The sequence below is a fragment of the Lepidochelys kempii genome, chromosome 7 (assembly GCF_965140265.1).
Source record: "Lepidochelys kempii isolate rLepKem1 chromosome 7, rLepKem1.hap2, whole genome shotgun sequence".
Classification (NCBI taxonomy): domain Eukaryota; kingdom Metazoa; phylum Chordata; order Testudines; family Cheloniidae; genus Lepidochelys; species Lepidochelys kempii.
The window spans coordinates 58,762,304-58,787,345 of record NC_133262.1 but is presented as its reverse complement, the minus strand read 5'-3'; the positions used below and the strand labels follow the sequence as shown (position 1 = coordinate 58,787,345).

Genomic DNA, 25,042 nt, shown 5'->3' with positions numbered 1-25,042 from the left:
CATATGAGACAAAATTCTTCATTGATCTCAGAGGGATTATGCAATGGGTGAATCTGTGCAATGGGGAGGGTCCTTCACACTGATTTTTCCAGACTGAGATCTGTGTGTTTGGAGGTGAAGGAGCTGCCCCCCACTTCCATTGAAGTCAATGGAAGATTTGCTTCTGACTTCAGTGGCAGCAGGATTATGCGCTAAAGGTCCTTTGTTACTTTTCATCATCATCAGAGCAGGGATATTAACGTCAGCATCCTGGCCAAGTTCCCATGTGGGTGATTACTTTCTGCTGACCTACATTCCCCCTGGAGGCTCAATTTTACTCTTCTTCACTTCCTATTATATGGAACCACTGTGAGCTGTTAGATCCTTAGTCTGCACAGTTGTTAACTTTGTCTGCCTTTCCTCCTAACCTAGCCATTGTGTCTTATCACTTGTGTTATGTCCAACTAAAGACTGAAACCGCCAGGAGCGTGGATCATGTCTTTCATTGATTGGAAGGACCAGGCACATGTGTGGCACTACAATGAGAATATCTCCCTTTTACTCCTCTGCTTTATATAAAAGTCCCGGGTTGGCTGGAAAAAGACAAAATGCATACACGCCTTAAAATGAGGACAATTTTGTGTTTGTTTCCAACATGGTACAGAAATATCACTTCCCACTGACCCTGAAAGTCAAAAATCAAAAGTACACTCCATAAATAAATAACGTTTGGGTTGTGTGTTTAAAAATCAATTGTTAATTTGCTTTTAAAATAACACTGCTTAAGCATTGACCCTGCAGTGAAAAGGAGCATTAAAGCAACAATTTATTACCCTTTAAAGTGATTCTGATGTCCCTGTCCACACAACCTAATTATTTTCTTCTGAGAACTTTGCACGTCAGTGCTAGCAGAATTTATTTAACTTACGCTTAATATTGATCCGGGACACGTGCCTGACTCCTCAGAGAAACGTGCCTTCTGAAGGTTAAGCAGAACTGGTGTCACTCCACTTGCTTCATTGACCGGATGCCACCGAGGGCGGCCTTGACCCTCCACTTTAGTTTACTAAGCCATTTAAGCTAGTTAGAAGCATCTATGCTGAACTAACTTGGCAGAAGTGTTTCCAACTAAAATAGATACAGCAGCTTTCTTTAGGAGGAAGCTGCATGGTGGATTAACCCTATGGTGGGGGGAACATCTTAACTCTAGCATTGTGGATTTGAACTGGCTGCTGAGTCCCAGTACCACAGAGTTAAATGAAATGCTGCCCCAGCAATTTATTACTAGGAGAGAATGGAGATGGCTTAGATTAAGAAGATTTTGTCTGTCTTTTCTAATTAAGATTGGGCCTTAAGAAGCTTTACTGTTCCTTGAAGCCACATGGACTAAAATTAGTATGTTGGGTCCCCTTTGAAATGCCAACAAGTTGGTTGAGAAAACCACAGAGAGGGCATCCAGGGCTCAGTTTACTGCCAAAGCTGTGGCTTCCGGTTTGGAAGATAGAGAATCCGGGGGACAGAGCCTTATGGAGCAGAGTGAAAATAATGCAGAACACCAAAGCATACACAGAGCGACCTGGTGAAGACTGCATTATAAAGAAGAAGCTGGGTGAGGAACAGCCTGCTGGACCTACCAAACTCTTCACTGTGCAGAAAGCAAGCAGCTGTGGCAACTGGACTATGCACAGGGGTGTCCCAAAAGGGCAGAGCTTTCAGGCTGTGGGGTAAACTCAAAGCTGCAATACCATCCTTAACTCCAACACCTCTACTCCTGGATGGCAATGGCAGCTGGATATGGACAGTTGTGAATCCGTCCCCTCCACTCTTCTTCGGCATGCCACTGTCCTGCCACTACTCACCCGATACAAAGGCTTTACACGCACACACACAATTAACCTGTGGAACTCAATGTCACAAAAGATTATTGAGAACAAGAGAGTGGCAGGATTCCAAAACAGGATGAGACATTTTTTAAGTCTGAATTCAATCTTACTGTCACCAGTGACTGGAGTGACTCCACTGAAGTCAATAGCAGCATAGTAATGGGGTCAGTGAGAGAAGAACTAGACTCTTCTGTGAATAACAAAAACATCGGCAGTTTTGTTCAATGGAATAAAGCATGCTGAGGAATATAAGTCTTCATGCTTCAGGATACAAGTCAGCCTCTAACTGCCTGGGGTTAGGAAGAATCTGCCCCTGTGGAGATTGTCCACTGTGGAGTTTCTTACACTTTCCTCTTAAGAATCTGATGTTGCCCACTGGTGAGACAGGACATCAGACTAGATGCACCACCAGCCTTTGCCATAATGGCAATTCCTATATCCGACTCACATAGGACAATGTGCTGGGAGCTCCATGGAACCACGCTCAGTGGCACACACAAGGCATGTATAGCCTGCAAAACTTGCTCTCGTAGCTGTGCATGCAGAATTAACACGTCACGCTTATGCATGATTTTATGCAACTATATACAGTCTGCAAAAACAAAGCTATGTTAACAGTTCCAGACTCCATGCCATCAGCAGTGTTTTCCCATTTGGCCAAACAATGCCATGTACCCATATCATGAGACACAAAGCTAATGTGTAATGAAATCATATCCTACTCCTAACTCCTATGTAGGAGCATAATACTCTGTCCTTTGTGCTAAAATATCAGCTGGTAGTGTCACAACAAATGATCACACTTAATATACTGAACAAATATGTACAATCCCAATTATGCAAATTGGTTCTATCTATCACATTTTCAGTTCTCCGTGTGGAAAATACAGGCATTTACTGCATTCCCCAAAATTCATATTTAAAAGGCACAGAAAAAGATTAGCAGAACACAGGAGCAGAGTTAAGGTTATCTGGGTGTGGGTCACTAAGGGCCATATTCTGCTCCCCTTACTCACACTGTGTAGCATGAGTAGTCCACTTATTGTTTCTAAAGAAGGTGCTGCTTAACATGAGTATGAGTGGCAGAATCTGCCCTAAAGAAATTCTCTTTTCTTATAATGTTCATGTGTGCACGTGAATTGGATGGTAAGATTGGTGGCAGAAGGCAAAAGGGTCTCATTCTGCTCTCACTTACATTGGTAAAAATCAGGAACAACTTTACAGAAGTCAACAGAGTTACACAAGGGTAAAACTGGAATCAGTGAAACCAGAATCAGGCCTAAAAATTCTCATGCCCGTACTGTTCACACATTCACTTCAGAATAGATAGTTGTGAAAAGTCACATTAAATTTTTTAAGAGCAACCTTAATTCTTCCTTCCTTGTAATCTTGCTATGTAATATAATTGTCCAACAATGTTTTTTTATATTTATGGTACGCTATAAGGCATAACTTACATAAGGACAATGAATAAAGCCAGTGTTGGGTGTAATTTTAGCAGAAGATGTATGTACATATACACTGTGTAGGGTGTATATGTATATCAGAAGATGTACTATAGGAAGATTTGTCTTAGTTAAATACCAATATTAGATACACAACAGTGTTCTTTGTGTAATGTCAAAATAATTGCAATGTTAGTATTCTGCAATAAACCTTGAAATGTATTTCAACAGAGTACATGTATGCCATAGACTTCCATGTGTAGTTTGGTGCGAGGCATATAATTACTGTGGATTTATTTGCACTTAATAGGCTGCAATTTTTGTTTTAAGCCTTTTTTTAACAGTCTGTGTGTAACATATAAACTGAAATGCTATGACTCTTGATAGTTATATCTTAAGAGTTAGAGTTAAGGTGGTGATTAGAATATCTCATGTGGATTTTTGTACATCTGCTTGTTTCTAAGAGAAAGTCTGAGCCGGAAGGGTATTAGAAACTTCAGGGTATATTCAAAGGTGAATCTCAGTGTAAATGGTTATAAAGGAATCTAAACTGAGGTAATTCACACTGCCTTTTGGCACCATAAAATGTAAGTTAGACTCACTTAGACTAACATCTGTTCATCACTGTAACTTACACTCTCTTACACATCAGCTCTGAATTTGGCCCATTGAGAATAAGTGAGTCTACACTGGTGTAACTTACATGTTTTGGGGCCAAAGAAGAAGTGTATAGCAGGTATACAAGGAAAGTAATTCCCAGAAAGATATGAGGAGTGCATTATTGAAGGCCATTCCCTATTTGTTAAGCTGCCTTTGGAAGGAAGATAGGCTGTGTGTGACTAAAAGTTGTGGAGTAGACTTCTTGTGAAGTGTATTACCGAATGAAGCTGGGCTTCACAGGGGAGATCATTCACTGTGATCATCTAGGGGTAGCTACAACCTTGTAAGATGCATCTTGTATATAAATGACTGTCTGGCCTGTGCTGAATAGTGCTACAAAATGCTACATACATGTATTGACAACTGTAGGAAAAAAACTGCATGCATTTATATTGTTTAAGGAATAGTGTGTGCTCAGTATGTAATTAGAATCTGTGTGGTAATGATGCCTTTGTACAGGGGGCAGAGTTAAGGTTGCATGGGCAATCTTGACTACTTCTTTGAGTGACTGTCCGTAGGTATTCTACTGCTAGTGCACATGCACTCTATGTGCGTGAGATCAGACTCTGTGGAATAGCAGTGTCTGTTGGGGCTGTGCCTGCGCCCCAAATACCTTGTGGTGCCCTGTAGCTGAGGGCATAAAGGGCAGGTTAGCTGCAAGCACCCTTCAGTTCCTTCCAGATTCCAGGTGACATAGGACTCCTCAGCAGCAGGGAAGGAGGGCAGGTTGTGAAATCCATATAGACAACACATTTCAAAGGCCCACAGGAGGGTAAGTAACTGTTCTTTCTCCTTTGAGTGATTGTCCAGCTAGACTCACTTCTGGTGACCCTCAAGCAGTGATCTCATGTCTAGGGGTGCTCAGAGTTTGCTGACACAAGGACCATAAGGCAGCTCTGTCAATCTGGGCATTAGATCTGGAGCCCCGCACCATGGGGTCATGCTGGGTGAAGGTGAATGAAACTCTTGAGCTATGTCCACCCTGAGCTCCAGACCTCAGTCGTCATCAGCTGCCGAATCGGCAAGAGCCTCCAAACCCTTCTCTATGCAATCTTCTGAGGGGAGAGAGAGGAAAAAGCACGGGTCTCAAGGCAATAGGAGATCTGCCTCACCAGCATCAATAGTGTTGGAGTCTAAATTAGCTGTTACCATTCAAGAAAGAGATCTTGGTGTCATTGTGGATAGTTCTCTGAAAACATGTGCTCAATGTGCAGTGGCAGTCAAAAAAGCAAACAGAATGTTGGGAATCATTAAGAAAGGGATAGATAATAAAACAGAAAATATCACATTGCCTCTATATAAATCCATGGTACAGCCACATCTTGAATGCTGCATGTAGATGTGGTCACCCCATCTCAAAAAAGATATATTAGAACTGGAAAAGATACAGAGAAGGGCAGCAAAAATTATTAAGGGTATGGAATGACTTCCATATGAGGAGAGATTAATAAGTCTGGGACTTTTTCAGTTTGGAGAAGAGATGATAAAGAAGGGAGATGAGAGAGGTCTAGAAAATTGTGACTCATATGGAGAAAGTGAATAAGAAAGTGTTATTTACCCCTTCTCATAACACAAGAACCAGGGGTCACCAATGAAATTAATAGGCAGCAGGTTTGAAACAAAACAAACAAAAGGAAGTACTTCTTCACACAATGCACAGGCAACTTGCGGAACTCATTGCCAGGGGATGTTGTGAAGGCCAAAACTATAATAGGATACAAAAAAGGGACTAGATAAGTTAATGGAGGCTAGGTCCATTAATGGCTATTAGCCAAGATGGTCAGAGATGCAACCCCATGCTCTGACTGTCCTTAGCCTCTGATTGTCAGAAGCTGGGAGTGTACAACAGGGGTCGGATCACGCAATGATTGCCTGTTCTGTTCATTCCCTCTGGCATTGGTCACTGTCGGACAACAGGATACTGGGCTTAATGGACCATTGGTCTGATCCAGTATGGTCGTTCTTATGTTCACCTCTCCTTCACAAGGAAGCAACCCAGATATTTTTTAATCTAGGGTCCTTGTAGATAGCCAGATATTATGCTCTTTCTTGTGCAAAAAAGCACAAGGGAAGGATTTTAAATGTCATACATTTAATAGGCCTTCTTGTCTCATGGCATCTCTTTCTTCTCCAGCTCTTTCTCACTCTCAGATGCTCCCTTCTTGGCCCATCCACCACCTCCCTGGGGAAAATCACAGCAGCAATGCTTTGTTCAGCCATGCCTCCGATTTAGAAAGTGTAAATCATCCAATCAGGCAGCAGAAATGATGTCATGTGATTCAGGTGACCACTCATGCAGCCTGAATAATGAATAATCATACCAGCCACTTCCACAAAGAATCTGGTCGATGGAAATCATTTGCCCCAAACAATCCGGTGATGTGTTATACATGCTGCCTAAGGTCTAATAAATAAGGTTCGTGAATGGTTTGCTACCCTGAAAAGGGGATAAATGTGCAATGAATGTGATTTGTTCTGAACAGTTCAGTCAGCTCCAGCTGTCTGGTTTCTATTGTAGCAAGGATGAGCAGCTCGTGTGTGACTCTGGCTGAGGTCCTGCAGCTGAAGGGAAACCCTCTGGAGGAGGAAGAGATATGGGCTCTCTTACACTTGGCCACAGAAAATCTTCTCCAGGACCTGCCCAAAGGTGAGTGGATGGTTTATGTTTTGGTAGCTCTCCATCTACCTGCCTACACTGGTCACCCTGGAACATTCATATTGTTCTGAAGGACTCATGGGATTCCCCATTACCAAGACAGAGAGCAGTGATGGGAAAGGCAGGATCCTTTAGAACAGACTGAGACATTTTTAAATGTGACAGCTATCTTTGTGTAATCTGCTGGGACACCAGCAGGGAGTTCATTACAGGATAGCTTTTTCCTCAAGCGCTAAATTGCTGCTCTGAGGTCACGTCCTCTGCCCAGCGTCCCACAGGTATTCTTTATGATGGAGTTGTCTGTGACAGCAGGAGATTTTAAATCCCTTCCAGGAAGTATCTTCCAGTCCTCTGTTAAAAAGCTGGCACACCCTGCTACAATGACGCAAAGTGCTAGGCCATCAAAGTGTGTAACTAACATTCCTGTGTTGGCAATAAGGGAAGACAAGACAAATCCAGGTGGCTACCCATTCAGCTAGTAGGAGGCTTTTATTCTTCTTGGTGATAAGCAGATGGGCTGAGAATTGCGAGGCAGGTCACGACGAAGGGGAACAGGCAGCAGCAGAAGTCTAGGTTGGTGTAGGGCTGAGTATTCTGTCACTTACGTTTTACGTATCGGTCATGCCAAGCAAATGCGACAGTTTGAGGTGTTATTAAGCCTCTTGAATGCCTCTGGTTTTAAGTAAAATGATAAAAGGTCTAAACAACCAAGCTTAATAATTGCTTTCTGATAGTGCTATGGAGGGGGAAAGCAGATGGGGACAGGGTTAATTGATTTTTATTATTTTAAGGGCCTTTAATTTTTTAAGTAAAGAAATGCCCAAGCTGTTACAAACATCAGAACTTGCCACTAGTATTGAGTGTATAGCTCCTTTGGCTGTGTACCCCTATGGCTGTATGACTCCTTAATCTTTCCTTCCTTGTCCTCATGTCTGGGATGCACAAGTCATGTTTCAAATGTAAACTGAAGATGATTAATCTTTTTGTCAAAATGCCAAAAGACAGAGGCATGTAGGGTTCACACCCTAGCTTTTATCTTTTCAAGACCCTCATTCCGTCTACATGGTCTAGGCTGGAGGGAATGACTTAGTAGCCCGAGTCTCCTGTTTCTGTTACATATATGGTCAGGAGCCCCGAGTACAAATACTACCAGAGTCAACTCAGTCCTTCTTCTTTTGAATGGAAATAAACCAAGTTGAGTCTCTGTGGGTCTTTTTGATAAACCCCTGTGTTGTGTTTATGGACATTTGAACCCATCCTCTTTGGTGTGTTTGGTCAAACTCACATGGATGGACGGACACACATACACACTCTGTTTTGCAGCATGCTGTGTATGGATTGGTTGGATTTACTCCAGTTTCATGCCAGAGGGGGCTACACTTCAGCAAAACTCAGCATTGACTTCAGAGGGAGCTGTTCGGTGCTCTGCAGTTCTGAAAATCTGGCCAGTTATTTAGATGTCTAAGTATGGATTTGGGAGCCTAACTTTCAATTGTAAAGTGCTTTTGGATCCTTTGGGTTGAAATATACTATGTATATACAGCAGAGAGAAGGCTGAGCCACAAAACCTGAATACAAACATACCTAGAGTAGCAGGGATTTGGATTCAGGTGTTTGGTTTGACCCATTTTATGGGGCAGTTGTGAAACTTGGATGCAGATAAAAACTTCCCCAAAGTTCATGCGGGATGGTTTGGATCCGGAGTTTCTATTTAAAAAACACAATAGTATCTGATAGTAATTGGTCAACAACTGCAGGGTCACTATTGTAAGATGCAGGGTTACATGTCGAGCTGGTTGACTGTGGAGCGACAGCATAGAGCAAAAAGTGGCCCAGCAAATGGCAGAGTTCAGTATCCTGTTGGTGAAATTCAGTGGGAGTTGGGTGCTTACCTCTCTTAGGCCCCTTTGAAAATGCCAACCTGAGTGTATTAATGCTTTACTAGCAGATGACTCCTGCTTGCCAGGTAGCCTCATGTGGTTTGACATACAAGGCCTAGTAAGAATCACAAATTAAATGTCTTGGTAGAGGTCAGACAGTCTGCACGTGTGACTGACTTGATTTTCCTCTCCTGTGCACTGGTGTTAATCAGGAATAGCTCCACTGAAGTCAATGGGGTTATATAGGTGTAAAAGTGGTGTATGTGAGACAAGAATCAGATCCCTGAGCATCCAAGTGACAAAATCAGCCCTGGCACAGGTGGGCACAGTCCCAGTGGCTTCAGTTTAGTTCTCCTGGCCAGGCCATGGGTGGATTTGTCCACATGAGTTTGATGCTACAGCCTCAGCAGCTCATTGTCCTAGCAGAGTGAATTGAACCATATTAACCCTGCTTTCCTGCTGGTCCTGTTTTTCAGACCCACTTATCCATGTGATTTGTCCATGGTCAATGGTACTTTCAGCCAGAGGAAGTTTGTCTTTCCAAGACAATGTGTCTCACCCAGAGGCTGCCCCTTTCAGGGCACCAGAACTGCTCCATGGACAGAATAAAAACAAGCATGTTGGACTGACAAAGGTGAGGGTTTCTAACCAGCCTGATTGTACCTTGGAGTTTGTTAGGCAAAATATCCAGGTCCCAATGTGTCAGCACAACAGACCCAGCATCTAACATCAGATTCCCTCTCACAACGGCAGCAAACAAAACCAAGTTAGACTGTAGTTAAGGCTGCGAGAAAGGTTTGCCTGGAACCTAGAACCCCCTGAAATGAAGGGGCATTTGGGGTTCTACTGCAATCTCAAACATCATCCCACGGCCCCACGAGTCTGGTGGAAATGGGCCAAAGTGATTTGCACCAGTCACCTCATCCCATGTGAGAAGTGACCCCCCACACTTCCAGTCACCCCCCTCCACACACACACACATTGTGAAGGAAACATTTTAAAAGAAAGACTTTTATCTAATAAGGTCATTGTAATGTCAGATACTGTGGGAGGATAGGTTTCAGAGGAACAGCCGTGTTAGTCTGTATTCGCAAAAAGAAAAGGAGGACTTGTGGCACCTTAGAGACTAACCAATTTATTTGAGCATGAGCTTTCGTGAGCTACAGCTCACTTCATCAGATGTTTACCGTGGAAACTGCAGCAGACTTTATATACACACATCTCCCTTGATTCACATCCAGAGGGTCCTTCCATGCCTATCTCACCTCTCCCTGTCGGATGGGTAGCCTATTCCTCAGCACTCTCTCTACCGCGGAGGACCCCCTGCCATTTTGGGGTATATAGAAAGAGCAGGAAGTTTAGACTTGAAATTAGACAAAGGTTTCTAACCATCAGAGGAGTGAAGTTCTGGAATAGCCTTCCAGGAGGAGCAGTGGAGGCAAAAGACATATCTGGCTTCAAGACTAAGCTTGATAAGTTTATAGAGGGGATAGTATGATGGGATAGCCTAATTTTGGCAATTAATTGATCTTTGACTATTAGCTGTAAATATGCCCAATGGCCTGTGATGGGACACTAGATAGGGTGGGATCTGAGTTACTACAGGGAATTCTTTCCTGGGTGTCTGGCTGGTGAGTCTTGCCCACGTGCTCAGGGTTTAGCTGATCGCCATATTTGGGGTCGGGAAAGAATTTTCCTCCAGGGCAGATTGGCGAGGCCCTGGGGGTTTTTCGCCTTCCTCTGCAGCGTGGGGCATGGGTCACTTGCTGGAGGGTTCTCTGCACCTTGAAGTCTTTAAACCACAAGTTGAGGACTTCAATAGCTCAGACATAGGTCAGGGGTTTGTTACAGGAGTGGGTGGGTGAGATTCTATGACCTGTGTTGTGCAGGAGGTCAGACTAGATGATCCTATTGGTCCCTTCTGACCTTAAAGTCTATGAGTCTATGAGGAGGGCTGATGGCAGGATGGGCTAGCTCAGTGTGGATCAGAAACTGTAGGACTGTTCTAGTTGAGACACCTCTCTGCTCAAGAGGGGATCCCAGAAGCAGCCACTGGCTTCATTGGATCTGGGCTGACAAGGAACTGGGCAGAGCTGTGCGGGGCCGGAAACCATTAGGTGGAAGTATACGGCTTCTGCATGGATTGAGTTTCCATCCTTCCGTGGCAAAGAGGGATCCTAGAGTAAGGATAGCGAGGAATGGTCTGTCTTAAAGTCAAGTTGCCTACTAAATCAGTGACTGTATGAAACCTGGCTAATTGAAAGCAGCTTGTCTGTATAAACATGAGACAGGAACGTGCTAATCTTTCAAACTGATTTTGCTTAATAACTGTTCAATAGACACCCTGCAAAATGGGTGTCCCTGGCAGCTCTGCTCTGTTGGGGTAATTTGCAAACTGAGCTCTGGCCCTTTGAAGCAGATGAGACTAAAAGACATTTTAATAGACATCTTTACCAGGTTTGTTCTTGTGGCAGCCCGCTGGCAAATGGAATCAGTCGGTAATAAACAGGGATAATGTCAGGGCTGCAAAACAGAACGGAAATCTCCTCAGGACTCTAGAAATGCAGGAAATGGCCATGGTAGCGCTGAGGAAAAAGACATAGAGCAATGGGGACCAGATCTTCTGCTATGCAAGGACAGAAAAAGAGGTGAATGGACCCACTTTCTCCTGTACAAACTGTAGGGCAGCATTGCTCCCTGGTGGGTGGGGGCCTAGCTCCAAAGACAGAAATATGCACCAGATCTTGTTCTTGAGCTGTGCTCCAAGAATCCCACCAGCCAGGGGAAGGCATACAGAATCTATGCACCCCTGTGACTAGCAACCCCAGCTGGTGTGCAGAGGCACAAGGCCTTGGAGTGGATGAGAGTTCTCCATCTGTAACAGGGAAGGCTTTTCTCCTGCCTTGGGATCACTCACAAACACTCTTGGATGCCTCTTGATTGCCAACCCCTCTGTGAGTGTTTTTTGATACTCCTACCACCACGCTGCCATCACAGTCCTAGTGCAGCACTGTAATCCTCAGCGCTGTCTCCAAGGAGGGGAAGCAATCTCACCCGCCAGAGGCCTGGCTTCCCCTGGGCTTTGCTAGCTCCTCTCTTTCCTTTTTGTACTTCCTTCTTGTGCTTTACAACCAGCTTCTCAGCTGATGGGATAAGTAGCCCCTGAGCACATCAGCCCACAGTCTGATTAGGTAATTGTCTTCCGCCCCTCAGTCAGGACTTCTCTGGGGAACTAGTTAGTGCCTAAGTCACTCAACTGCTAGCTCGCCAGACTGTCAAAGCATCCCCAGAATGTGTTTTCATGCATAGGAGACAATCTGTCCCATAGAGATGAAGACCTATTATGTCCCACCTATTCCATCTCTCTGCTAGTCAGGCCTGTGTCCCATTGTACATATACGTGTGCTCTATCCAGTCCAGCTTTAAAAGTCCCAATCAATGAGGCTTCCATCACTCCTCTTTGGAGAATGGCTCACAGCTTCAAAGATCTCATTGCCAGGTGAGTTCTCTGTAATTATTGACATATAATTCATAACTGGTTGGTTGGGTGTTCTTGTTTGCCAGATGCTGGTGTATTCTTTGGGAATGACCCTCTGTTGGTCAGCAGACTATCAGGTTCCTCCAAACCAGGTCAGTAATATCAATATCTTTGTTTTCCTTTATTTTGTCACACATTGGCAGGTTGGAATGTTTGGAGGTATGAGTTGAACTTTCCGTAGTCCAGGTGGAAAGTTAGTGGCTTGTGTTTTGGCTTGGTCCATTAGAGAGATCAGGACCAGCTGGGAAAATCAGAGCCAGATGCCAAAGTTCAGGATTATCCAAATCCAGGATTTGCATTTGAATTGTATCTTTCGTTTAAGAGTCAGGATTCCCTAGCTCCTCCCTCAAGACAAGGGGAGGGGAATTTCTTTCATACCAGAAATAAGATAAATAGGGCTTCAAGCTTGGTTTCAAAAAAAGAATCAGGTAAGCTCATGGAGGATAGGTCCATCAATGGCTATTAGCCAAGATGGTCAGAGAAGCAACCCCATGCTCTGCGTGTCCCTAAACCTCTGATTGCCAGAAGCTGGGAGTGGACGACAGGGGATGAATTACTCAATAATTGCCCTGTTCTTTTCATGCCCTCTGAAGCACCTGGCGTTGGCCAGTGTTGGAAGACAGGGTACAGGGCTAGATGGACCATTGGTCTCACTCAATATGGCTGTTTTTATGTTCTTATGCTGAAGAAAGTCACATCTGCATCATTTTGGTGACCTGTATGTATATTGGATGCACAGCTCCGTGCAAATGAAGATGACTTTTGTTCAAAGCATGGGATGGCTGTTTTTATACCAATAAAATAAAAACCAGCAGGATCTTATTAAAGGGGAAAAGGCAAAATGCCACATTTATTGTGAATACAGAAAGAATCATCGTAAGCAGCTATAACATTCCATTCAATTTCATATTTATTCACACATTCATTCATACACACACACACACACACACACACACACACAGGTTCTGCAAGGTTGTTATCATAGTTACCAGCCTTAGAGTTGCTCATGCCAAGCCACTGGCCAGGTGGCCTGGACATGAGGACCTTGTCAGATGCACATCTGATGCTCCTGGAAGTTGGTTTGCAGAATCAGAGCCCAAAGTTCTCAGTTTCTAGAGTCCATTTTTATAGGAATTTATTCCTATGCCAGTTTGTGGGAATTGCTTCATCATGCTGTTGCTGAATCAATCAGCAGATGGCAGATTCCCGATGGCTCTGTGCTGCTAGATGTTATCTTGTTCTTTGGTTTTCCCATTCTTGAGGCTGTTGGGTGGATTCCAGTCTGCCCTCCAGGGGTCCTCTGGTTATTTCCACTTGACTCCTTCTTCAGCCGATGGACATTGGATTCTTAGGCTGACACCTCCCTGATCATTAATTTATTATCCACGCCAAGCATCCATCCACATACATCCTCTATCTCTATTTTAATCACAATTATTAACAAAGCGAGATGAATACAACAAAAGGGCGGGGAGTCTCTGGGTGCTGTTTCTGTTGTTACAGAATATTGCTTTGAGTCTCTCTGTGTGTGAGTAGTTGTTGTTACAAAGAATTGCTTTGAGAACAGACTCTGTCTTAGAATGTACTAACACAATTAGGAGCTTGCAAGTTTCACACAGAGAGGGAGAGAAACAGTACCAAAAACCAAGAGACCTCTTAATTAGTAATACCCTGGAATTTAAACTATGGGGAATCAAACTCATTTGTGATTTTAATACAGAACTTCTTTAATATGATCCAACACTGTGAAGTGACTAATGATCTCTCTTTCTTCCCTGGGCAGATTTCTACCACCAGAACAGCTATTAGTAGCCAACCATTTCCTGCTCAGCCAGTTCAGTGTCTCTTCAAAGATATGCAGGAGGCACTCTTATTTCACTAACATATCCTCCAAGCTATTAACTGCGCATTGGTGATATGGGAAGCTATTAGTATTTGGTCCATCTGAGCTCCCTTTCTAGGATGTTTTACTTCTCCGTGGTCTCAGTGTAGGGAGCCCATAAGCTAAATAACCACATAGAATTTAAATATCTGGTCTCCATAGAAACAGAGATTTGTGTAGCTCAATTCTTCACCCTTCCAAGACTGATAGATGGACTACCATGCAGTTTGAGGATGAGATGTTAAAAATGAATAATCTAAACTTCAGATATGTAGAGCTGCCACAGTTGCTGTTAGTAGCCACATCTCCCCCTCAATGCTCTGTTCTGCGTCATAATATATGAGTTACCTTCAGTGCCATCCTCCTTTCCAGGGTGGCTTCATTTCAGTGGTACTCTATGTATCTAGACTGGGATTTCCCAAGGGGCTAAGGGAATTAAGTGAATTCTCATTGGAACTCACAGGTCCTTCAGAAAATTCCAGCCCTAGTTCATGGAGCATTTTACAGTGTTTTATCTAAATGAGAGCTATTATTTACTATTATCTCCCTGTTGTCGCAGTCCCTTCAGCTGAGTGATCAGTTACACACCCTGCTACTAAAGCTGTGTGAAGATCTGCCTCATAAAAGACTTTCCCCAGAATCCATTTTGGAGGCGTGTGAAGTGCACCAGAAGGAATCTTCCTCTTCTCCTGCAAGTGTTTACATCCAGAGAATGGTCAAATGTGTGCTAGGAAGCATCACTGAGGTCAGTATCTCTTTTATTTCCCAGTAGTGACAATACTATAGTAGTCGTGGTTGGTTTTTTGGGGGGAAGTAGGGGGCAGGGAGTATGGACAGTAGGGTAGAATATTTTAGAGCAAGACAACCTGTAAAAAGTCAGTGATGGCTTGAAATGAACGACTCTTGTGCCATGGAAGAAGGTGCATGTACTTTCTTCAGTGCTTAGGTTGCATTTTTCTATTGGGCTTCTACATATTTTTGACACCATAGAAGCAAGGGGTGAATTTTTCCAAAAGCACCTGAAAAATCAATGGGATTTAGGCTCCTAAATCACAGAAGTAGGCAGTTTTGAAAATTATACCCAGATACTATTAAGTTTTAGGAATACAACGTATTGTCAACATTGGGATGCCATGGCCCTAATCCCAGGATTACAATATTACTACTCCTAGGATTCTCAGACATAAAAGCCCCAGCCCAGAGCATGGTGAAAACCTTGAATGCTGGATGACTTTTAAGACCAGCTAAATACCTTTAAAGCAACTGTGCTGTGGATTATGGGCTATATCCTGCTGGATTTACCCATCCAAGTAACCCCACTGTATTTCAAAGGGAATACTTGTGAGAGTAAAGGAGGGAGGATTTGGCCCAAATTTCCCAAAATCCCAGACTATGTGGCTGTCCTGGGGTTTACAAACCCCATCTGGGCATATGCAAAAGGGAGAGGAGCATCCTCCCCCCTTTCAGGCAACCAGGCTGACTACTTCCCAGCACAGCTGCCAGCACTGCCAACTATGGCAGCATGCAGCCACAGCTGGGACCAATAAGGAAAACAAGCCCTGCTATAAAGCAAGGAGAACAGAGTGAGACAGGGAAGCAGAAAGGCTTGGGGTAGCAGAGGGGCAAGAGTCTCAGGCCAGGCTGACAGGGTGCTAAAGGAAGACTGCAAGCCCTGAAGTTTTAGAGCTGGTTGACTGATTTTTATGTTAGGTTGATGGATTGGGTTAATTTGAGATGAATAAAGGGAGATTAGTCAGGAGAATGCTGGGACCTCTGGGCATGTGGATGAGGCAAGGTTGCCTTCCCCCTACAATGTACCACCATGCATGGAGAGATACAAATCCAGTCTCCATGGGATCATTGCCCAGACTTCACGCTCCAGGCTAATGCCACAGTGATAGTAGCTTTTTCACAGGCTCTGAGACTCTACACTGGCCAATGGAACTGGCTTCACAAGGGAGGAGAGCAATCTGTCCCCTATATAAAGAGTTTCCACTTGCCACTCTGGTCTATGTCATTCTACAAGCTCAAAGACATCCTACCTATGTCAGGTACAATATCTGTGAGCTCCCTGCACCTCCTTTGGCGTGGGGCTGGGCCATAAAGTCACAATCAAGCCTGAAAGGTGGTGGTATTAATAAATGAGCTCGATAAATTGTTTTCAAGAGTTTATGTTTTCAAGGAGCACTTTTGTTGACATTTTGACTGGCAAAAAATGGAAGAGAAAGTCAATGAGATTTTCAAATAAAATGCCCCCTGTTGTTTGATCAGCTATAATTAATAATTGTCCAGTAGTCCATTTGCAATTAGTTTATTTCCAACCCCAGTAGGAAGTATCATTTATTTAACACACACTCACATACAGTGTCACTGATGAGCCTAGACCAAGCTGAGGGCAAGAGGCACTTCCTCATGAAGGTTTGAAGTCCCCTGGTCTACTGACATTGACTTGCAGTGCAATTGGTTTGCAGGTAGAAGAGGTAGCCACTGAAGACAGCCAGCTGAACAGAAGCCATGTGATAAGGAAAAGGCTGCACGAGAAAGCATCTGACAGCTCAGCATTGCCCTCCCAGCTGAATTTTCATCAAGGTAAAGGCTTCTGGTTTACACTGCACTTCTCAGAGGGTCTCCTGGGCCAGGTGAATTGTTTCAAATTGTGTTGGGCCAACTATATGTAGAATTGAATATGTTATTTATTGCTTTACCTCTGAATGAGCGTATGATGGAGAAAAATCTGTGACAACTCGGCAAGACTTCCAGGGCTTACAAGTTCAAAGGACTGTGATCTGAAGGCTATGGAGCAATGTTAAGTGATCAGCATGCATATATTTGACTCCTTAGAACGGTCTGCATGAAAGACACTATACCAAAAAAAAGTGTTTTGGTATTCTATGTATCCAACTGAATGCTCAAAGGTGAAGAATAGTTTTCCCTGAATCCATGCTCAGGAGCATTTCAAGAGCATAATCACATCTTTCCTTCTTGAATAGCCCAGTAAAGGTCAGCATACAATTACATCTTCCTTTCAAAAAGATTTTTTTACTCCTAGAGAGGTTTTAAGAAACAAGGCCAAATTCTGCTCATCATACCCATGTAGGCAGCCATACTGTAGCCAACTAGACAACCCACCTGAGAAAGGCGAGTGGGATTCATCCTTTTGGATCCCTGGTCAGAATGTACGCAGCAATCCATCCTGACTTCATGGTTCACTTTAACTGAACTTCAAGATGTTATTGTCCCTCTAGGTAAAACTCTGCTGCAAGATAAATATTGACTTCGGCTTCATATCCTTTTGTTTCCTCTCAGGTCAATAAATCTTGATGTTCACCTCAGCAGAAGTTAATATCAGTGTATTTCTGTCTTGGTTTTGCCCCCAATTCAGCAAGGTCTTATGCACAACATATGAGCAGCCTTGTCTCTATTAAACAAATCATGTGAGCAATGCGTATGTCTCATTGACTTAGGAATTAAGCACATGCTTAAAGTTAAACACTTGCTTGAATGCTTTGCTAAATCGGTACCTTCGTTATTTTAAAGCGTGGGACATTCGGGGTGCATTTTCTATTGAGGGTGCATTTCATTGAATATTTTTCTGCTTTGAAAATTACCACCCCAAGTTGTAAGGCCTGGGAAAAGGATGGGAGTAGGATATAATAGAAGCAAAGAGTGGCTGAAACTTTGTGATGTTTTAGGTCATCATTCTTGGGGAATTGCTGCAGTTGCACTGTATGGTGGATCTGTGTCTTGGCACTCAATATGGAGCACTCCTGAAGGAGATAGCTGGGGTCTCTCAGACGTGTGACTTTGGAGGACAGAAGTAGCTAGAACTTGTTCCTTGGCTACTTGAAGCTTCCTGACACTTTTCAATTAAAACGTGACGGAAATAACGTGTACATTAGACTCATGTTGGCCGGGATTGCTGAAGGGACTGCATTCTGTCAGAGTAGGGCTCTAAAAAGTACAAGGGAGCAGAAGCAGCTCTGCCAAAGGCTGGTGAATACCTTCCTGAGGGAAGTGAAAAGCACTCAAGACATTCAACAGCAAAGAAGACTTGATCAAAGTGAGCCAAGACCAAGCGATAGCTAAGTGGACACTCGGATACTGCTATTTTAGAATCAAAACAGAATATGGTGATTTACCAGGCTTCTGTTCTGTTTCCAAACACAGGGGCCAAGTTACTGAATTATAGTCGGTCGGCAGAGGATTACAGACAACTTTCTGTGGATTATTGTGACTCCAGCAGCATTTCGGAGAGCACATCTTTGACATTGTCAAACAGGGGCCGCAGGAGAGGTAGAGTTTTACTTTGAAATGGTTACTATGATTTATCCTTGCAGTAGGTCAACTCCAGACTGACTTCCAGCTTTCCTTCTGTGCAGAAATTGGAAAAGGTATTGAATGGTCAATGTTGTGCCAGCAAACATGCAAATACAAGTTGGCTGATCCTGAAATTTTATTGAAACCACTTTGCTGGTTCTGTTTTGTGTGTGGTGGTGTAGGGGGAGCTACGTGTGTAAAAGGCAATTGAAATAGTAGAAGTAAACTGATCCAAAACCACACTCCAGAGCACAGGGGACTAGTGTCTCGGAGAGGTCCTTCCCAGCCTGACTGATGACAAACTTCTCTGGATTGTAGTGGGTTTTTGGGGGAGGGGGTCCGGTGGCACAGCTCTCCTTTCCATGCAGCATTGCAATCAGATTTGTTAATTAGCAGTGGGCAGAGAGAGAGTGGCTGAGCTGAGGCAGGCAGGTAGGAGGGGGGCGGCCCACTGAAGTTTTGCCTTAGACAACAGATTGTCTTGAGTGGGGCTGGGAGTGGGAGAAGGCATCGGGGTAGCACTGAGGCCCATAGGGTAGCCCGAGGGATCTGCCCATAATTAGACAGGCCCCAGACTGTCTAACTTGGTCCAGGAGCTATTACAGCTCCCAGAGCAGCCCAGGTCTGGGAGAATATAAAGAGGTTTTAATGCCCCCTTTATCCCACTCCCACTCCTTGGGGGCTGCAAGTTCTGGGCTGCACCTGTAAGATGCACAGCACAGAAACCACCCCTTGCCTCATCACCAAGGGGGAAAAAAGATCTTTCCTTCCTATAAGAGAGGTGGATACTTAAAGCTCCAAAACTGTAGTCAATATAAACCTACAACAGACCATGGATGCTTCAGTGTGCATGCAACTCCTGCTGATTTTTGTGGGAGCCACTACTTACTGAGGTGCTTGAATGTAGATTTAGGGGCTAGCCCCTTTCTGAAAATCTTGGCCGTAATGCTCAGAACCAAGGGCTGAGTCCTGTGGGATGGCGTACAGTCAGTTCCCGTTGAGTCAGTGGCAGTTGAGGGTGCTCAGCACTTTGCAGGAGAGGGCCCTAAAAGCACAGTATATTAAGTAACACAAGTAGACTCGGAGAGTTTGCTCACCGTAGCTGTCCTTTCCCAGGATAATATATCCGAAAAAGACATTCTCCTCCCCATGGGGCTATTACAGTCCAGGAAAAGACCACCATGATCAAGGGAGATCCATATCCTCAGTGATCTTTGCTAGTATTCTAGCCTGTACTCTGGAAGCTCATTTGCATTTAAAAATTCATTGTTTCATGTGAAGCAACTTCTTCGAGAGCCACGTGCTAGTCTTAAATCAGGAATATAGGACTGGATGGGACTTCCTGGGTCACCGAGTTCAATCACAAACAACCCCATCATATAATCCCATTCATAAATTTAACTCATTTTCTGATGGCTCTTGATAAATTGTTTCTCCCCACTGCTCCTACTGGAAGGCTGTTGCAGAACAAGGAATGGGCTTGATTTCTGCTAAAAGCATGGCATCGAGGCCTGTGAATTAATCAGGTTGTCCCAATCGGATGATGAAAAGCTAAGGGTATTTGAAGTGCTTGTCAAAGAATACATTCAGGTAACTTGTCCTGGGCGAGTGGGAGAGTAGAGACTTGCAAGGCTGTCTTATCAGAAAGGAGTGTAAACATTTGCTCTCCTGAGAACCGCAGCCGGTGTACATGGACACAGCTATGTTGACTTCAATGAGCCTAAGTTAACTGATATCAGAGGAGGATCTGGCCTTGGTATCAGGCATGTCTCTCAGCCTCTCATTTCTCACTGCCAGCACCGTCCCCTCCAGAGTCACCCAAAGAGCCTGACTTTGCAATACTGCCATCTGCTGTTTGAGAAAATACACTTCGATTTCTTTTAGTCTATTTATAGTTACATATTTGTTTGTTTTTGCATATGCCATTGTTGCTGTTCACCAGGCTTATGTTTAAACTATTAATTTTCTTAATATTTTAGCTCCAAATGTCCAAACATGTTTAAAACGGTATGACCTGTCTTGTGAGAGATTGGCTCAGATTTTCATTAGAAAAGCATCTTTGGGCTAATGCCTTGTGGTCTGCAATCAGTCACTTGTCACTATGGATCCTATGTCAATTACCCTACTGCACCTGGGTTTCCACAAGATTTTAATAGTTAGTATTGTGTATCAAGGGACCAGGAATCACACTGTAAGAAAAGACCCACAGCCTGCTGGCCCAGGTCAGCTACCTCCGACTCCAGGGGCTCAGACTACAGGGCTATTAAACAGTATTGTAGGCCTTCAGACTTTGGCTGGAGCCCAGGCTCTGAGACCCTGCAAGGGGGCCTGAGCCTGAAGGTCTACACTGCTATTTTTAGCCCAGCAGCCCAAGTCCCACAATGCTGAGTTAGCTGACCCAGGCTCTGAGTCTTGGTGCCAAGGGGTTTTTTATTGCAGTGTAGAGGTACCCACAGAGTTTGTGTCTGGATTCAGAGCCAAACTTCCCCAAAGTTTGTGGCTATTCAGCTTTATTTATTTAACATAAGTTAACTGTAGATTTCCTAGTTACTGGGGTTTTTTTAATGCCTTTATTGGAATCCAACACTGTATTTTTGTGTTGCCATTTAGAAAGAGGCCTCAATAATAATACTCATTTCTGGCTCTGCACCTGACTTTAGCTCCCCCATAATTGGAGGGAATTAGACCCCACTCATCTCTAGCTCATTTCCATTTGCAAATCACTCCCCAACAAACCCTGGTTTCTGTGCTTGTATTAGTTATTCAGAAGTATTCACCAAATTGTTTCTGCAAATTATTGGCCAAATATCCTGCAAACAGTTCACTTCAGCTGTTTTGTATTGCTGGGGTGTGATTGGCGACCTATGTCACATAATATTGTTTCTCTTTCTTGATCGGATGACTGGAAAACGTTTAAACAGAAGAATAAGGACTATCAGTGGAATAATAAATGCTCCTGTTTGCACACAAGATCCTAATATTCACGCAAATATAGGGATTCACACACAAACAGCCATTCCCCCAAATTCATTCATCTGAACGTCCATGAATAGTGAATAACAAGGGCTTCAGATATGGCTGAACTAGACAACCAGTCCCAATATGAAGGATTAGTCACGGACGCTCTTAATGCAGTGTTCAACCAGCTCTGTCGTGCAGTCATTTATTATGTCCCCCAAACAAGGATACAGGACAGACAGTCCAAATCTTCTCCCTGCCATATTGTCCCAGGATCTAATGCTGTGCGCACCTCAGGGGAGGCGGAACTGGGGGGCAGTTGGGGCTAGTGTCCTCGCAATGGAAATATTGGGGAGGGGGACAGATCTATCTTTCCACCATATGTGTTGTTCTGCTGCATTCTGGGAACGAATACATGCACTAGGTAGGAGGGTGATAGAAGTGAGAGCTGGACGTGGAGGGGCTGGAGCAGCCACCATAGTGCCTGTGATTGGGCCGGGGAGCAGGTGGGAACTGGGGTCACTGGGCTGGAGCTGGGAGCAGCTACACCTGGTGGCTGGCAAAAGTGAGACATGAACTGCCAGGACCCCTTTCCCAGCCTGGAGCCGGCTGTCCCATCCCACTGAGTCTCAGAAGCTCCCCTCCTCGCTCCCCAGGCAGAGCACCCACCCCTACTCCCCCTCCCATCCCTCTGCCTCCCTATGTAAAGCAAGCTTTTGCCACCTTTGGTGCTGCTTCAGTGACAGTGATTGTGATATTCCCTTGATTTAACGTTAGGGAGAGCTCCGCAGGCACAGCGGGCGTGGGACCCAAACCTGAATGGGTCGAGGACACACAGTAGCTACAAGCTCTTCATTAACAGGTAATCAGTAAAGTTTTTGTCCTTAAAAGATGGACTTTTTTATGACTGCGGGAGGCACAAGGGATCTAGTGTGCCAGTGCTCTGATGTGAAACTACAGGGAGCAACTGGATCCGTTAGCCATCAGGTAGCAGACACTGTTCATCTAGAGCCAAATCCTGAAGACTTCACTGCACTCTTGCTCGGTCCTTCCTCAGAGAAAACCTCTCATTCCCTTCAGGGAGTGTTTTCCTGAATAAGGGCGAAGAGAAAATGGAGCAAAGACTTCAGGTTTGGGCCCCCAGCTTGTGCTGATGGTCTTGTATGAGAGGTCTGATTTATAAGAGACGGGCCCTGATAGGCCGAGTTTGCACTACATGGTTTTCAGAGTAATGTTTAGCTTTTCCTATAGGTTCTCAGACTGAGTCACTATTTCAACCCCCCTAGCTCACTAAAGAGTTAAAGGTAACCGACGGATGCCACCAGCAGAAAGCTATAGGGCTTGTCTCTACTTGTGGGATAGGCCTTGATTCAGCCATGGGTGACCAGCAGCCAGTTGTGACTGCTCCAGTGCAAACCCCAAGTTAAACCAGGGACGCTGTGATTTGCATCACTGGAGTGAATTCCTTTTTGAAAACAGGGTAGGCTGCACCTCTGCCTATCGTGGGATGTCTAAATCAGGGGGCTAGCATGCTGCAGCTGCAGTTGGGGCTAATCCAAGTGCAGACAAGGCCTAAGAATGGTTAGCCTCTGAGCATCACAAAGACCAGAATCCCCTATTTATGTACCCCTTAATCCATGATAGGTACCCCAGTTAAGCAGAATTCTTGTCCCAGTTAAACAGGAGTTCCTGCCATCAAGCATGATTGACTTAATTCAGATCCAGGGGAAGTGTTGCATTTAGATTTCTCCATTAACCATGTCCTGAGTAAACTGATTGAACTTCCTATTAAACAGCCAACAGTTAACCACAATTACCAGGGTTGTGAACTACTCCGTGTTCCCCCATACATACAATGAGAAATCAATGCAGTGCATGCCCCAGGACAGCAATGTTTTTTGTGGGGAATTGGTATCATGTATCCACACACTTCATGTGGAGGTGATGTTAAACATGTTAGACATGTTAGACATGTTAAATTGATCAGTGTATTTATCATGTGCTTTTTGAGCATCTCACTGGCCCTCTGCCCAATCAACCGTCCCTGTCAGGGCGGTCCAAGTCAACATGCTGACACTTTTGTTGTTAACTCTGTCTGCCAGAGAAGTGTTTTCTCCTTCTCTGCCCAAAGGTGAAATCACTTCACAAATTACTATGGTGTAAGGTCCAGGGCCAGGATGGGCAATATAGAGTCCTGGGCGCATGACGGGTTTATGATCTATTACTCTAATCCTGAAGGCCCATCGGCGTGTGTTTTAACTTTACCACATTGACTTCAGTGAGACTACTCAGCATATTCAAATGAAGCGTGCCTGCGAGTGTATGCAGAATTGGAGCCTGCACATAAAAATGTCACAGCTTTGAAGTCTGATATCTCACCCCATGCAGGACGAGAAATGGCAGCCTTCTCCTATGGGCAAGGAGATACTCTCATCTTCCCACTGGACCCACTATGCTTGGCACTGGGCTTCAAACTCATGACATTTTTATGTCTAGAAAAGCTATTTTAGGTCATCGGCTTTAATTTTTCTCTCCCTCTGAGGCTCGACTGATGGTAAAAAAGATATTTACCAGGCAGCAAGATACAACAAATATTCTCAGGGAAACATTTAGAAACCTTCAAAACATCTCTCAAATAGATTTGCTGTAATACACGTGGTATATACAGAATATATGATAGTGTGGTGGGTACAGAAGTTTAGAATGACTGGCATAACTCACTCACCATTTGTTAATAACACAACTAACCCAAACTAATGCCAGCAAAACCTTCGTACCTGCAGCTCGCCATTGTCCATTCCCTATATATAACAGTGTATATGCAGTATAGATATCTGCTAAGCATACATTTGTCTGTCAGTGTGGACGACATCAGTGTTTTAACATCAGTATGGTGTCATTATCTGAACCTTGATTCTCCACAGCACTCAATATTTGTTAATTACACCAACAATCCCCTTGATTGTCTGAAACCTCAATTATTTGATTAGATTCAATGACTCCCATCCTGAAAATAGCCTATAGAAAGTAATGAAGAATGGTATCCTTTCCCCAGTTGTTTTTTAATCACCCTGTAGAATTTAATAGAAAATGTCATCCTTGCTGTAGTAGATTTCTCAAGGATAATTCAAACAACCTGCAGCCAAATCCTCTGCTGATGTAAATTGGCAATAGCTTCGCTGACTTTGGTGGGGCTATGCTGATTTCCAGAAACTGAGGATCTGGCCCAGGCAGTATAGAAAGGAACACATCCTCTGTTTAAATCCTATAGAGTTTTAGATTAATTTCTGTAGAACCTTCATAGTTTCATCCATATAACACTTTTCTGTGGGGGTCATGCCATGTAGATCATGGAGATTGTCCTTTACTGCATAAGACAGTGTCACTCAAAGACTTTTAAACTCTCTGTCTATTACTTTGGATATGCAATCCGAAATACTGTTCACTCCTTTGAAGATCAGCAAGTGCTGTGGATGAAATCCCTGCTGGGGCTCAGAAGAATAACAAGTCCAACCTTCTGAGTTTAGGCTCTACCTTCTCGGTGTCTGCCAAGGACTCGTTAGCAGCTGCTGCTTCGCTGAAGTGCTTGTTTCAAAGGAAAGAAAAGGTGACTAGTGAAAATGAGTGCACTGATTGCAAAATGTAAAGCCCGCACAGATACCTGCCCCCCAACGGTGTAGGGTCTATTGGATAGCTGACTCAGCTCATCAGAATGGCCTTCCATAATGGCCGAGCCCAGAAGGGGCACCGCAGGATCTGGGTGTGATAAAGAGCTCAGTCCGGCAGTCAGATTCCCAGAGACGTCAATGGGAGCTTTGTCTGCATAAGGACTAGGAGCTGTAGG

At 44.1% G+C, this 25,042-nt stretch overlaps 1 protein-coding gene across 1 annotated transcript in view; it reads left to right on the top strand.

Moving 5' to 3' along the window:
- FRMPD2 (FERM and PDZ domain containing 2) overlaps nt 1-25,042 on the top strand; it is a 49,429-nt gene that overhangs the window by 20,960 nt on the left and 3,427 nt on the right. The window contains exons 2-9 of the mRNA XM_073354755.1: nt 6,486-6,614; nt 8,980-9,137; nt 12,068-12,133; nt 14,483-14,668; nt 16,395-16,512; nt 18,091-18,216; nt 21,976-22,060; nt 24,655-24,805. Coding sequence (XP_073210856.1) covers nt 6,491-6,614; nt 8,980-9,137; nt 12,068-12,133; nt 14,483-14,668; nt 16,395-16,512; nt 18,091-18,216; nt 21,976-22,060; nt 24,655-24,805 — 1,014 coding nt within the window. The 5' untranslated portion in view covers nt 6,486-6,490. The remainder of the gene's footprint in view (nt 1-6,485; nt 6,615-8,979; nt 9,138-12,067; nt 12,134-14,482; nt 14,669-16,394; nt 16,513-18,090; nt 18,217-21,975; nt 22,061-24,654; nt 24,806-25,042) is intronic.